Source organism: Leptonychotes weddellii, chromosome 10 (assembly GCF_054177405.1).
Source record: "Leptonychotes weddellii isolate Sample4059 chromosome 10, ASM5417740v2, whole genome shotgun sequence".
Classification (NCBI taxonomy): Eukaryota; Metazoa; Chordata; class Mammalia; order Carnivora; family Phocidae; genus Leptonychotes; species Leptonychotes weddellii.
In genome coordinates, this window is record NC_138378.1 from 24,409,863 (window position 1) to 24,423,910 (window position 14,048).

Here is a 14,048-nt window from a genome sequence, read left to right on the forward strand (position 1 = left end):
TTGCTTTGTCTTGCAGAGAGCAGAGAGCATCAATCCGATTCAAGACCACTCTCATAAATACTCTCATGGATGTCCTTCGCCACAGGCCAGGATGGGTGGAAGTAAAGGAGTAAGACACCTCCCCACCCCCTGCCAACCTCATCCCTTCTCCCCTTTGCCTCACAGATCCTTGTCTCCCTTTGTTTTCTCCCAGTTGCCTTGGGTGGCTACTGGGACTTGTCCCAATTTGGCTGTGATAGGGACCAACATTTATTTAGCACTCAAAATGTGTCAGGCGCCTTACAGACACCCTCTGTCTTATTTAAGCCTTACAACCATCCAGTAAGATATGATTATGTTCAGAGGTATTAAGCCAATCGTTGAAGGTCATACAGCATGTAAGGGTCAAAGTGGGGTTCACACCCAGTTCAGCTGGACTGTTCCATAGCCAGTGTCCTAGAGCTCTCCGGAGAATCAATGAATGCAGCCATCACCCACTAGCTGGCTTGAATCCTCCAGTGATGGCAGGTCCAGGTCAAGGGCTGCTTTTCCCTGGCCACTTACTGGTTCTGTGACCTTGAACAACTTACTTGACCCCAAGCCTACATTTCTTCTATGCTGAGCCCTGGGGATACTGAGATGGAACAAGCATCCAATGCCCGGCACATAGTAAGTTAGGGTTAAGGTTTGGAGGCATGTAACAGAGACCCAAAGTAAAAGAGGCTTTGACAGACTAGAAGTTTATTTATCTCTCCCATTGAAGTCCACATGTAGGAAGTTCAGAGATGGTATAGAAATCTGGATCCATCCGCTTCCATCTCTCCATTCTGCTATCACTTGAGTGAGGCCCTTGTCCTCACGGTCTAAGGCGAAGCTCCAGCCCTTACATCCCGAGTCCAAGCCACAGTCGGTAGGAAGGAGGCAAGAAAATGCATGCCCTGCCCTTGAAGAGCTCAGCCTAGAAGTGTCTCACTTTGGCCAGAACTTAGCTTAGCTGCAAGAGAATCTGGAAAATGTAGTCTTTGTTTTGGAGAACGCAGATGACATGTTCCCAGGTAAATGTCGGGAATTCTGGTACCGTAGAAAAAGGAGAAAATACCTATGAGGGGTGAGGGCAACCAGCTGCCCTGACACGGTGCTCAGGGAATATTGTTGCCTAAAAGTAGCTAAGCCTGTTGGACGCTCTTGAGCACTTTACACGCATGACCTCTGAATCATGGAGCAGACCTTCCGGGAGGTGCTGTTATCATACCCATTTACTGAAAGTGGGAAAGCTGGACGCAGAAGAGTAAAAACTGCCGTGTTTGAGGCCACTCGGCTTGTCAGGGTTTGGGCTAGGCCAGCACCTGGTCAGTCTGTGTGCGGAGACCCAGGCTCGTCTCCACCCTGTTCTCGCAGCCTCTCCATGAATGAGGAAACAGGTGAGTGAATGGGGGAATCCGTGGTTCCCACTGCCTGGTACTGGAGTCTAGTCTCGTCCACACGGGGCTTCAGTTAGAGCTGTAGTTTCGTATTTAAGAAGGAGTTGGAAGCAGTCATGGAGGCCTTGTTTTATTTCCCGCCACGTAGTTTGCAAGCGCTTCCTCTCAGCCCCACAGCTGTGCCATCAGATTGGGGCGATTAGCCTGCTTTCCTGTCCCTCTCCTTAGTGTGGTGGTGAAGAAGCAGGTCGGAATTTGGAGCCGGGCATGACTGGGTAGGAATCCTGGTGCTGCCAGGGCCTCGGTGAGCAGGGTCATCCTCATCCGGGGACTCCAGGGATGATTGTTGTCACCTTTTGAGGCTGCTCTGAGGAGCCAGCGGGAGGAGGGCTTTTGGGGAGGGGGGGTGGGCAACAGAGATGCTTCCAGCGCCCAGGCAGGTAGCATGACCAGGTGAGGCTGGCTGGTTGTCGTGGGCCGTGGGGAGCGTTGGGGACTGTGACCTGGAGGGGGCGTCCCTGTCTAACTTGGCAGCGGCTCCTCCCTCCAGCTGACAGGTGCCAAGGGGTGTCAGGGCTCCGTGCGACTGCTCTGCTGGTTGTTCAGAGGAGGCCAGCAGCCTGGATTTGTGCAGGAACATCTCTCTGGTTTTCACTCTGGCCTCACAGAGCCCATTGTGGGCAGCCACCGCCCGAAGACTCCTCTTGAACATGCTGCCGCCTGCCCCCCCTCGGCTGCACCTCCCTGGGCCCCAGGCCCCCCAGCAGTGCTGAGGGCCTCGGGTCGTGACCTTTGTCCCCCCCACCCGCAGTGAAGGGGAGTGGGATTTCTACTGGTGTGACGTCAGCTGGCTCCGGGAGAACTTTGACCACACCTACATGGACGAGCACGTGCGCATCAGTCACTTCCGAAACCACTACGAGGTGAGCTGGGGCAGCCGGGGCACTGAGTCGGCCAATTCGTGTCACTGGATGTGGCAATGAGCAGGTGTGGGAGTGAAAGGACCAGCATGGAAAAGTGGAAGAGAATGTGGGGTATGTGCCAGGTGGGGAACACGTGCACAAGATACACGAGGAGCTAAAGAGTGTGAGAGAGTGAGGATCTGGTACCTGAACGACAGGCTGCCTTGGGGTGGGGACTGAGGTCACAGTCTGGTTGGCATTCCAGCACTGGAGAGGGGTGGGGCAAGGGCCGAAGGAGCAGGATGTTTGAGCCGTATGGTGACTTCAGGGGAGAGGCCAGTTGAGCAATTGGGAGTCTAGAGATGGGAGGGAGGTCCGGGAGGAACCAGACCACAACGATGGGACCGGAGGAGCCAACGATGCTGAGATTTGAAAAGGTTAGTGCAGCTTAGAGGTTAGAAACATGAACTTGGGAGTCAGACAGGCCTGGGTCAAATCCCAGCTGTGCCTCTGTTAGCTGGGTGACTCTGGGCAGCTGACTTAACCTTTCTGAGCCTTGGTTTTCTGGCCTGTGAAGTGGGGATCACTATAGAACAACAGGCTCTCAGAGTTATTCTCACTGCGAATGTTCCTTGGCGCGCCCGAGGCTGCGGGGACAAGCTGGGGGGTTGGGGCTGGGAGCTGGAGCAGGGCAGTGGGCACAGGCACTAACGGCCTGCTCGCCCACCTGCTGCCCAGCTGACCCGCAAGAACTATATGGTGAAGAACCTGAAGCGATTCCGGAAACAGTTGGAGCGCGAGGCCGGAAAGCTGGAGGCAGCCAAGTGTGACTTCTTCCCCAAAACCTTTGAGATGCCATGCGAGTACCACCTGTTCGTGGAGGAGTTCCGCAAAAACCCGGGAATCACCTGGATCATGAAGCCTGTGCGTGCCCAGTGCCGGGAGCAGGGGGAGGGGGCGCTGGGAGGGAGGGCTTCCCGGGCACCAGACAGAGCAGGGATCCCTCATGGCACATCCCAGGACAAAATTCTGCCTGGCAATTCAGCCTCAGATGCACCATCCGCCTCCCCCAAGCCCCCAAGGGCTGACTTCGTTTCCTCCTTGCAGTGTGTGGACCCGGCAGCTGCGACAGCTAGCACACAGTAGGTGCTCAATGCGTGTTTCCTAGCTGAACAAGTGATCCTCAGGACACCAGGGCAGGGAATCCCGAGGCTTGCTAGAGCTCAGATCCCCCCTCTCTTCCTGACAGGAGAGGAACCGGTGACGGCCAAGCCATGCCAAGCACTTTACCTGTGCTGCCCGGTTCTCAGGATGGCCCTTGGGAGGAGCTATGACCTCATTTTAAAGATGAGGAGACTGAGACCCATGTATTCAGACATTCCATAAATACTCGCTGAGCACTTGCCACGTGCCAGGCATAGACCTAGGCGCTGGGGACGCAGCCCTCAGCGAGTCGGAAGTGGGTCTCCGCCTTCCTTGGGCGCTGGGCGCAGACAATACGGAGGACACCTGCGTGCGTGGAGCTGTGCTAAATGTCAGTAGAGAGGAAAGGGTAGGAGGCTCCCCACTGCCCGGAAGGCTTTTCTGAAGGCAGACTGGGCTCCGAGGCCAAACCCTTTGCTTCAAATACTGCCTGTACCACTTACTAGCTGTGTGACCTCGGGCAGACTACTTAACTTCTCTGTGCCCCAGTTTTCCCATCTGCTAAGTGAGCCGGCAGTACCTGTCGCATAACGCTGTTATGCGCAACATGAAGGGACTGCTGCTGCTGTTGTTACTGTTATCAAAAGAATTAGTACTGGCTGTGGCCTGAAGGATGCAGAGGGTCAGCCTGGAGAAGGGCAGAGGTAGGGAAGAGCATTCCAGGAAGAGGGAACTGCATGCACGAAGGCCTTGCATCCAGAGGTAGCCCTTCAGGGATCCAGAAACTGAGTGGAGGGCACAGGTGGCAGAGTACCCACCAGCCCCTCGGTCCTTCCTCGTGCCAGGACTGCTTTCTCACCGCAAAGTCACCAGAGCCTTGAATGGGCATCAGCAAAGCCCCCTACTATTTCCCGGGTTTGGGAATGTGCCAGGCCCCAGGAAGGGAGCTGTGGGGAGCAGAGTACGGGGCAGCCCTTCTTTGTGCAGCTGGGGACTAGGGCCGGTGCTGGCCAATGCGCAGGTGCTCGGAAGGGCAGACGAAACCACGGATGCTCCCAACTGGGTCCCGGGCAGCGTTTACTGGGGCCTCCTGCTCCTGTCCCTGGTGAGGCCTGCTGGGAGGCTTGCATCCCCTTCTCTGCAGCCAGAGCGGAAGGGGTTAGGCAGCCGAGAACTGCAACCCACGGGGCGGTTCCAGCTCCCAGCATTATCCTCCCAGACAAATGGTAATTTGTGCTAATTGGAAAGAGCAATCGCATATTAAGTTGATTCCTTTCCCCGCCCACGGCCTTTGTCAGAGGCAGACACAAGGCAGCTGTAATTAAGAGGCGGTATCTTGGCTGCGTGCGGGCGTTCTTGCCCCTGCAGAGCTCCCATGCCCTGTCTGGGGTACGGGGTGTAGAGAGTGGGTGCTCTGGGCTTTAACTCTGTCCCCGCTGCTTATGAGCCGGCTGACCCCAAGCAGGTTTCAGCCCCTCTAAGTCTGCATCCTCATCGTAGGTAAAGTGGAATTAACAAGTGTACCTGCCTGCCAGGGTTGGGAGAGAATCCAGTGAAGGATAACATGTTAAATACATGAGTTATACAAGTCATATAAAGGGCTTGGCACTTAGGTGTCCAGTCAGTGACCATCCTTGCTGTGATTTCCAAGAGTCCAGGCAACACCTTCTCTCCCCCCGCCCCTGGAAAGCACTAGGTCAGTGCTTCCCAAACCCACCATGTGCCCACAATCATTCGGCATCTTGTTCAAGGCAGAGGCTGATTCAGCAGGTCTGCGTAGGGCCCGAGAGTCCGCATTTCTAACCAGCTCCCGGGTGAGGCCTTTGCCGCAGGTCCGTGGACCACACTTTGAGGACTGAGACTGGAGAGGAGTAATTCTCAAGCCTGAGAGTGCATCAGAATTTTCTGGAGAGCTTATTAAAGCCCCCCCTCCATCCCTCAGCGTCTGATTCAGTAGGCCTGGGCTGGGGGCTAAGAATTGCGTTTCTAGCAACGTTCCAGATATAGCAGCCAGGGTTCTCCGGAGCAACAGAACTGTGAGCCACTGGGCTAGAGTACTGGGTAGTGCAAAATCAATCACAAGTCCTGTTGTTTGGATTCCTTTGGGGTAGGGAAAATGTAAAAAACAAACAAAACAAAAAAATAGGACGTTACTCCAAATTTAGAAAAGAAAGGGAAAAAATCCCAAATCCCTCCACTCTTCCCACAAGGCCTGTCTCTGTGAGACGGGCTGTCCTCGCGCACCCACACACACGAGTTTTCACATAGCTGCTGTGGTGGGGCCCGTGAAGGCAGCCACTGGCCTGCTTTTCCCTCCGGCGCCTCCTCTGCACGGTCCCCTAAGGCCTGCTGAGTCTGCATCTTCCTCTTTAGTGGAAGCAGAGCAGGGGCAATGAGGGGGTGAGTTGGACTCAGAAAGGAATAAGCAGCATCGTCCCCTCCACGCCACCCTCGGGGACCCCTCTTCCCACGGAGCCTGAGCCCCAGCCCATCTCGGAGCTTTGCTGTCACTCTCAGAGTGTAAGAACAAGCCCCTGGGTTTGCCATTTAAAAGCCCAGGTGATGTAAAAATTGCATCGGTCCAAACTTCTTTTCCATCTGAACATTCTCCCCTCCCACCAGCTCAGGCCCTTTGGGTGGGTGGGAGGTTGGCAGGACCCAGACCATGGGACCACGCTTGCTTGTCTAGCCTCCCTCACGTGGTTGGGGGGCAGGTGCTGGCTGTCAGGGCCCAGGGCTGTCCATCAGTCCTGGGGCCTGTCCATCAGTGGTCTGCAGATCTGGTTTAACATTTCACTCAAAGCCGTGAGCATCCCGGGCAACCACTAGGTTGCTCCCAGCTCTGGGGGCCTCTGTCCAAATTGCAGGACAGGAAGAATAGAATTTTACCTCCCGTTTCTCAAGTTTACCTTACCAGAGCTTCTCAGACCTTTTCACTGCAATCTTCAAAGAGTTGGGGGTGCTTTGGGCAGCACATAACAGAAGCGCCGACTAATGGGAGCTCAAACAAGAGGGCAGGGGCTCGTCTTGGGTCTCCTGGGCATCTGGCGAAAATCGTGTTTCACACTGTCACAAAAGAGTGTTTTTAAAAGGATAAAGTAATTTGATTATAAAAGGAAGCAACTATATTGAAAAACAGTTATCAAACAAACGGTTAGTGGGTCCTCTAAGAAACAGATGCAAAGGCAAGATCGAACGTGTGGGGAGTTTTGCCTGTAAGGAATGGGGGGAGGGAATGGGACAGGGGCTGGGACAGTTGTCAGACCCAGTGAGGGAGAGAGGGAAGGAAGAGAAGCACCTAGAGGCCTGGGGGAGGCCTCCGGCCAGAGGAGGTCCCTGTCTCCCAGGAGTGGGTCAGGCTTCCTGTCCCCGCGGTCCTCAGTCGGTCGGTCTGTGGCAGGAGCAGCCCCTGCAGGCGAGGCCGTCAGTCCGGCAGTCAGCATGGTCCTGCCGTTAGAGACCTGCTAGAGCCTCTCACGATGCTGTAGAAGTTTCATTCACAGCTGAAGAGAGTCTAACAGCAGGCCCATAGTTACCATAATTTCAAAGTCATAATGAGCATAAACAATATTTTGAGATATCTGCAACAACCGTAATGTGATATAAAAATAACTGAGATTTCTTCTGCAAGTAAAGTCACAGGCGTGGCTAATACTACTACGGTTTGTGGTCCGCATTCATAATTGGGAGGCAATGGGAAAATCTGGTTAGGATGAAAAATGTTCTTCTCATTCAAGTTTATGGACGCCAGGACATTTCCTTTAATCATGAGAGGCCAGTTCCAGGAACGACTCAACAACCTTGGTGGGCAGCTCGACAGCATCATCAATCCCCACCCCAGTGGGCTGGCTTCTCCTCTCAGTCACAGCGCGGCTGCCACACCTTTAGCTTAGCCTCCTGACCCCTCCACCTGCCACAGGAATAAACGAACACCCTGGTCTTGTGTCCCTTTTGAAGAGGACACGAACTTCCCAGAGGTCACTGCCGCACACCTCCCCTGGTACCTGCTGGCCTGCACCTGAACCAGTCATGTGGCGGGACCCCTAGGAGGGCTCAGACTCCCAGCGGGGCAGGACCAACGGGAAGAGGTGATCCAGATGGGGTTCTGCTGGGGGTGCCTGGCTGGCTCAGTTGGGGGAGCATGTGATTCTTGATCTCAGGGTCATGAGTTTGAGCCCCACGATGGGGGTAGAGCTTACATTAAACAAACAACAAGAAAAAAACAAATGGGGTTTTGTTGGCAGAGAAAAAGGGAATTTTTTTCCCTGCTCAGGGTAGCTGAGTAGACCACCAACCCCATGGGTAACACCCAGTGAATGCCCCGTGATGAACGGCCCCAGGGGCAGGGCAGGCAGTGGCCGCGGGGGGTCGAGGGCCCTGGGTGGCCGCAGGTGGTGCAAAATCAAAGTATGGCTCATTCTCATAATCCATTCATATTATTTTCCAATTGATTTGTCTTTTTAGAAAAATAATATGTTTTACTCCCAAATTATCAAGTAAGATCGATACTCCCAGGAGTAGGACCATGTCTGTCGTGTGATTCTGTGTACTCCCTGGCACTTTGCGGGAGGTGCGTGAGCCTCGGGCTTGTGAAGCACAGATTTAACTACCTGGGTTTGTCACCTGCTGGTTGGGTAACCTTGAACAGAGTGCTTGGCCTTGTTCCTTGGTTTCCTTGGCTGCAAAACGGGGATAGTATTAATGCCTACGTAGAGGATTTTTTGGTAAAGCTTTCACAAGGTAAGGTGCGTAAATCTTGGTGCCTGGCGCGTAGGAAACATCTGCTGTCATTATAAACCATTCCCCTAACGTTAGTGTCCGCGTTCTATTGCTGCACCCCAAAGCTCAGTGGCTGGAAACAAAAGTCATGTCTTATTTAGCCCCCGAGCCTCCAATTTGGGCAACACTTGCCAGGGAAGGCTCCTGGCTGCTCCAGGTCTACTGGGACGGCTCCCGTGAGGGCTGGAGGATTCGCTTCCAAGCTGGCTCACTCACTCGGCTGGCAAGTCGGTGCTGGCTGCTGGCTGGGAGCTCAGCCAGGGTGGAGGGCTGGAAGACTCAGCTGCCCTCCGTGTGGGCCTCTCCCTATGACCTGAGCTTCCTCCCAGCATGGTGGCTGGGTTCCAAGGGCAACCATCCCCCAAAGAGAAAGCTGTGTGGATGCTGTATTGCCTTGGATGACCCAGCATTGGAATCCACACACAACATCACTCCTGCCATATGCGATCGGTAGAGACAGTCCTAAATGCTCGCCCAGATTCAAGGGGAGGGCACATCGACTTCACCTCTTCATGGAGGGTGGGGGGATGGGGGTAGCAAGGTTCCGGAAAAACATATGGGACTGGAAATATTTTTGTGACTCTTTTTGCAAACTACAATCTGCTGGAGCTAGATAGTAGGTGATTTCCCAGTCTTAAAAACCCTGATATATCACCAAGCAGGAAGTTTATTTTCCACTCTTGAGGATTATCCCCTTAGAAAGGCATCTCTTGGAACAGGCATGTTTGCTAACATACTAAGAACGCTTTATTTTTTATTTTTTTAAAGATTTTATTTATTTATCTGACAGAGAGAGACACAGCGAGCGAGGGAACACAAGCAGGGGGGGTGGGAGAGGGAGAAGCAGGCCCCCCGCCGAGCAGGGAGCCCGATGTATGTGGGGCTCGATCCCAGGCCCCTGGGACCATGACCCGAGCCGAAGGCAGCTGCTCAACTACTGAGCCGCCCAGGCGCCCCACTGACAATGCTTTAAACAATAAAGGCATTTTATTACCTCCTCTAACAAGAAAGCCAGAGGTAGGAAGTTCCAGGTTTGGGGATGGGCTCACTGAGACCGTTAAAAGCCCTCTGTGTGCTGGTTTTCTGCCATCAGATGTGTTGCCGTGTCCCACCATGTGTGACAGCTGTAGGCCTCGGCTCCTGAGACTGTAGCATTCAGAAAAAGAAGGAAAGGAGCCGGGCATCTCTTCGTCTCTCTCCCTCCCTCCATCGCTGGCTCCCTCCCTCCCTCTCTCTCCTCCTCCTTGATCCTGGTATTTTTAACAAGGAAGAAAGTCATTCTTAGAAGCCCCAAAGCCCTAAGCAGACGTCTCTGTAGGTCTCATTGGCCAGAACTAGTCGTGTGGTTCCCAAGAGCTGCAAGAGAGGCTGACAGAACAGATGTGTGGTCTTCCCAGCCTCCGTGTGAGAGGTGGGCTCTTCGGCCAGAGAGAAGGAAGGGAATGACTGTAGGGAAGGCAGCCCACGAAGGTGGAGGTGGGGGCTCCCAGATCAAAAGGCAGGAGCCTTAATAAAACTTCTCAATTGAAGTTTAGTAAACAGAATATGCCCGAGTTATGGGGGCGCAGCTTGGTAAATTTTCTGGAGGTGAGCACACTTGAGTAACAAGCACCCAGGCCATAGACAGAGCTGGCCGGCCCCTCGGCAGCTCCCCCCAGACCCTCTCCCACTCACTACCCCTCTAGGCCCTAACAGCATAGATGCATCTGTCTGCCTTTGTACTTGATATCATGGGAATCATGAGATATTGCTGCGCTGCGTCTGGTTTCTCTCCATCGACATTATGTCCATGAGATTCATCCCGACTGACGCGGGTGACTGCCCACTGCTAGTCATCACGGCTGTATACTGTTCCACCACGTGACTCTTTATCCTCTGGGCAGTTTCAAGGTTGAAGCCATTGTGAATCGTGCCGCTGTGGATGTTCCCGGATGCATCCGTGGGTGCCCGGGTGCACCCGTTTCTGCCGTGTGGGGGCCTAGGAAGAGGCCCTTCTGGGTCAGAGCAGGTGCCTGTGTTCAGCTTTAGCAGGTGCTGCTCGTCTCCAACGATGTGCACTCCCACCAGCAGCTGTGAGTGCCAGTTTCTCCACAGCCTCACCAACACTTGCTGTTGTTCGTTTTTCATTGTTTTAATCCTTTAGAAAAGATTTTATTTATTCATTTGAGAGAGAGAGCGAGCGAGAGAGTGGGGAGGGGCAGAGAGAGGGAGAAAGAATCTGAAGCAGACTCCATATTGAGCGCAGAGCCCGAGGTGGGGCTGGATCTCACCACCGTGAGATGGTCACCTGAGCCAAAACCAAGAGTCGGATGTTCAACCTACTGAGCCACCCAGGCGACCCTATTGTTCATTTTTTAATTTTAACCACTCTCAAGGAGCATGGAGTGGTATCCTCTTGGGGTTTTCATTTGCATTTCCTTGAGACTAATGAAGCGGAGTGACTTTTCATTGTTCACATTGGGTGACCTTCTTCTGTGAAGTGGATTTAAGTCTTTTGCATGGCCGTGAGCCAATGCAAGCCCTTGATGCACACTGATGAGCTGCTTTCCAAAATAGCGGTGCACAGGTAGCTGCCCCTGAGCCCTACCTGTGCTCCACCCCCGTCTTCTGGGTGTACACAACCCTGAATCAGGCACACGGCGCTGCGGGCAGAGCGGAGCTGGGTTTGGGCTCCCACTGCCTCCATGACCAGGAGCACTTCACGCAGTGGGCAACCTGGCCATCCATGCCCAACCGCTCTGCCTGCCCCTACATTGTACAGAGAGCCTCACACTGGCCAGCTGGGCCGTGCTCAGGGGAGACCAGAGGGAAACAAGAGTTTGCATTCCCTGGGTGCCTTAATGCTAGAGGAAAGACGACTCAGGGGGACCTGCTCAGTGGCTACAGATGATCAAAGGGCTGTTCTGGGGCCCAGGGATCAGATTTGTTTTAGGAGGCCCTACAGGCCTAGAGCCAGGTTGGCAAATTTGAGCTCAACACGGGTTAGGCTGTGAAGGCTCTGTGAGGTCTAGATCACTTCGATAGCAGCATGCCCAGCACACAGTAGTCACCTAATTATGCCTTTGGGATGACTGCTGACTAGTGCTATCCTGCAACAGATGAGCTGCGTCGGGAGGTGGGGGAGGGTAATGAGTTCCCCGGCACTGTGGACAGGCAAGGCCAGGCAGGTGACCATCATCGAGGGATTTCACAGGAGGGAGTAATGCCTTTGGTGCTGACGGCTCTGCATGATATTAAAGATGTCCCCAGCCCCTGGACTCTGTGAAGCTATGAATTACCCATGCTGGGATTCAGTAAATGCAGGCTGATTCAGTATTTGCTTCAGTATTAGCTGAAGCAAAACCTAATTAGGAAGGCAAATTGATTTCCAAAAAAAGAATTGGATGATGTGTTCCCAAGACTGTTAGAAATGGTTTTTTAATTGTCTGCTCTTTTGTATTATTCATGCCATTGTATGCCTTTGTGAGCGAAGTCTGGGGAGGTGGCCCAGGCACAGGGGCCAATAAGGAGCAACACGGAGCTGAGGGCTGCTCATTCTGCACTCACCCCCGCCCCAGGTAGCCCGGTCCCAAGGGAAGGGCATCTTCCTCTTCCGGAGGCTGAAGGACATCATGGACTGGAGGAAGGTAAGCTTACCTCTGCCCTTGCTGCAATGAGGGGCCCCGCCGTCCCTCCTTCAAAGCTTGGAGGGCTGGCAAGGAAGCTCTGGGGCAGGCCCATAGGAATGGGGTCCCTGAAGCCAGATTGCACGGGTTTAAGTCTTGATTTTTTTCCCCTTAATAGCTGTGTGACCTTGGGTAAGATACTTCACCTCTCTGTGCCCAAGGAAATGGGGGATAGTAGTAATAGTACCCGCTGAGGACGCAATGAGTTAATACGCCTAAAACCTGAGAACATGGCCTCTATACCTGGGCCTCCTGCTCACCTGGTTGGGGAGAGTTCGGCCGACTCTTCCTGTAGATCCTAGACTGAGCCTGAGGTAGCTCCCTCTCTCCCCACCACCCCATCCCTGTCCCAGACATAGCGTAGAGGAAATCCTGGTTCCAGCCCTGCCTCTGCCATTCTGCAGCTGTGCAGTCTTGGGAAAATTGCTGAACGCCTCTGAACCTTAGAGATCTTAACAGTGCAGGGTGAGGGAGAAGAGTAGGATGACCAACTCCTACACAACCAGCACCCGCTGCACGAGCTGGTACTCAATAGATGAATTTCCCCCCTGCCCTGTGTGTCCTGATTCTGCCCATGAAACCGGCAGGGCACCGCGGGCAAGAAGCTGACCAGCTTAGAGGCCCCGCCGGCCCGGAGCACTGTCAATCCCTCTGGCAGCCATGTGAGTACAGGTAGGGGGTGGTCCGGCGCCCAGGAAGGGGAGGCCCGGTTACCTTGGGGTGGGGTGACAATAAGTGAAGGAAATTCTGCCCTGGGGGCCAGGAACCCTGAATTCCAGGGGCTCCCTGCCACTGGGCTATTGTATGACCTCACCAAGTGAGTGACACTTGCCTTTGGGCCTCGGTTTCCTCACAAGGTTACTGTGAAGGGGGACAGTGGGTGAGAAAGGGCTTTGCGGACCGTGAGGTGCCGCACAGGTGTGAGAGAGGGCACTGCTGTCTTCCTGAGCTGGGCTGGCGGGGGGGAGAACTCGCAGGCAGAGAAGGGACAGGAATGGCCTTGGGCGTCTGACCAGTGGAACCTTCTACAGAGGTGGACCAGTGTGTGCCTGCGCTCTCCCCGGTATGGCGACCACTAGCCACGTGTTGACATTGAGCACCTGAAAAGCTGCCGGTACCGCTCAAGGGCTGGATTTTACATTTCTTTTCCTTTCTTTTATATACATAAAATTTACCATTTTGACTACTTTCAAGTGTATAATTTAATGGCATGAAGTATATTCACGCTGTTGTGCAACTTTCCCCACCGTCCACCTCTAGAACTCTTTTATCTGCTCCCAGAACTCTGTCCCCAAGAAACACTGGCTCCCTATTTCCCCTCCTCCCACCCCAGCCCCTGGCGGCCATCCTTCTACTTGCCATCTCCCTGGATTTGATGGCTCTAGAGACCTCATCTAAGTGGACTCAAACAGTATGTGTCCTTTGTGTCTGGCTTATTTCACTTAGCATAATGTCCTCAAGGTACATCCATGTGGGGGTATTTAATTTCACTTACTTTTCATCAGTTTAAATGTAAATGGACAGCGCAGGTCTGGAGGTTAAATGCCGAGGCTCTGGGCCCAGCCTGCGGGTCCACTTCCCAGCTGTACCACTGCACAGCTGTGTGGCCTTGGGCAAGTCACTCCCCTTCTCTGTGCTTCAGGTTCTCATCTGTAAACTGGGGATAACATGAGTACTTACTTCCCTGATCGGGGTTGATATACGCCGAGGAGAGTGCTTAACACAATGCCTCCTACACAAGGAATGCTCCATAAATGTCAATAATAGTTATTTTTACAACTAGGATGCAAGAAGTTCTGATGACCAGAAGGATGAGATCCCTGTGGAGAACTACGTAGCTCAGCGCTATATCGAAAATCCCTACCTGATAGGAGGTGAGACGGCCCCTCTGCCCAGAACAGCGTCTATGCTGCTTGGCTGCTCTCACCTCCCCGGGCAACGTCCTCCCCTCTCTCCCCCAGTGACCCCATCCTTTCTTGTGGCTTTAAACACCCTCCAGATGCCAGTGGCCCCCCAGCTTTCTGTCTACAGCTGAGACCTCGCCCTAACACCCCGGATCCTGATGTCCCACAGGCTGCGGCATGTACTCTTGGGCACCTGCCAGCAACTCAAGCCCAACAGCGAGCCTAACATCCAATCTCACCCTCCTCCTGCCATGG

At 53.8% G+C, this 14,048-nt stretch overlaps 1 protein-coding gene across 1 annotated transcript in view; it reads left to right on the top strand.

The window, feature by feature from the left end:
* Positions 1–32: 32 nt before the first annotated feature.
* The window catches only part of TTLL9 (tubulin tyrosine ligase like 9), a gene marked incomplete at its 5' end in the record, with an annotated part of 28,874 nt that continues 14,858 nt past the window's right edge, over positions 33–14,048 (top strand). Inside the window, 5 exons of the mRNA XM_081832277.1 lie at positions 33–109; positions 2,212–2,323; positions 3,041–3,226; positions 11,782–11,850; positions 13,673–13,763. Of these exons, the coding sequence (XP_081688403.1) occupies positions 33–109; positions 2,212–2,323; positions 3,041–3,226; positions 11,782–11,850; positions 13,673–13,763 (535 nt within the window). The remainder of the gene's footprint in view (positions 110–2,211; positions 2,324–3,040; positions 3,227–11,781; positions 11,851–13,672; positions 13,764–14,048) is intronic.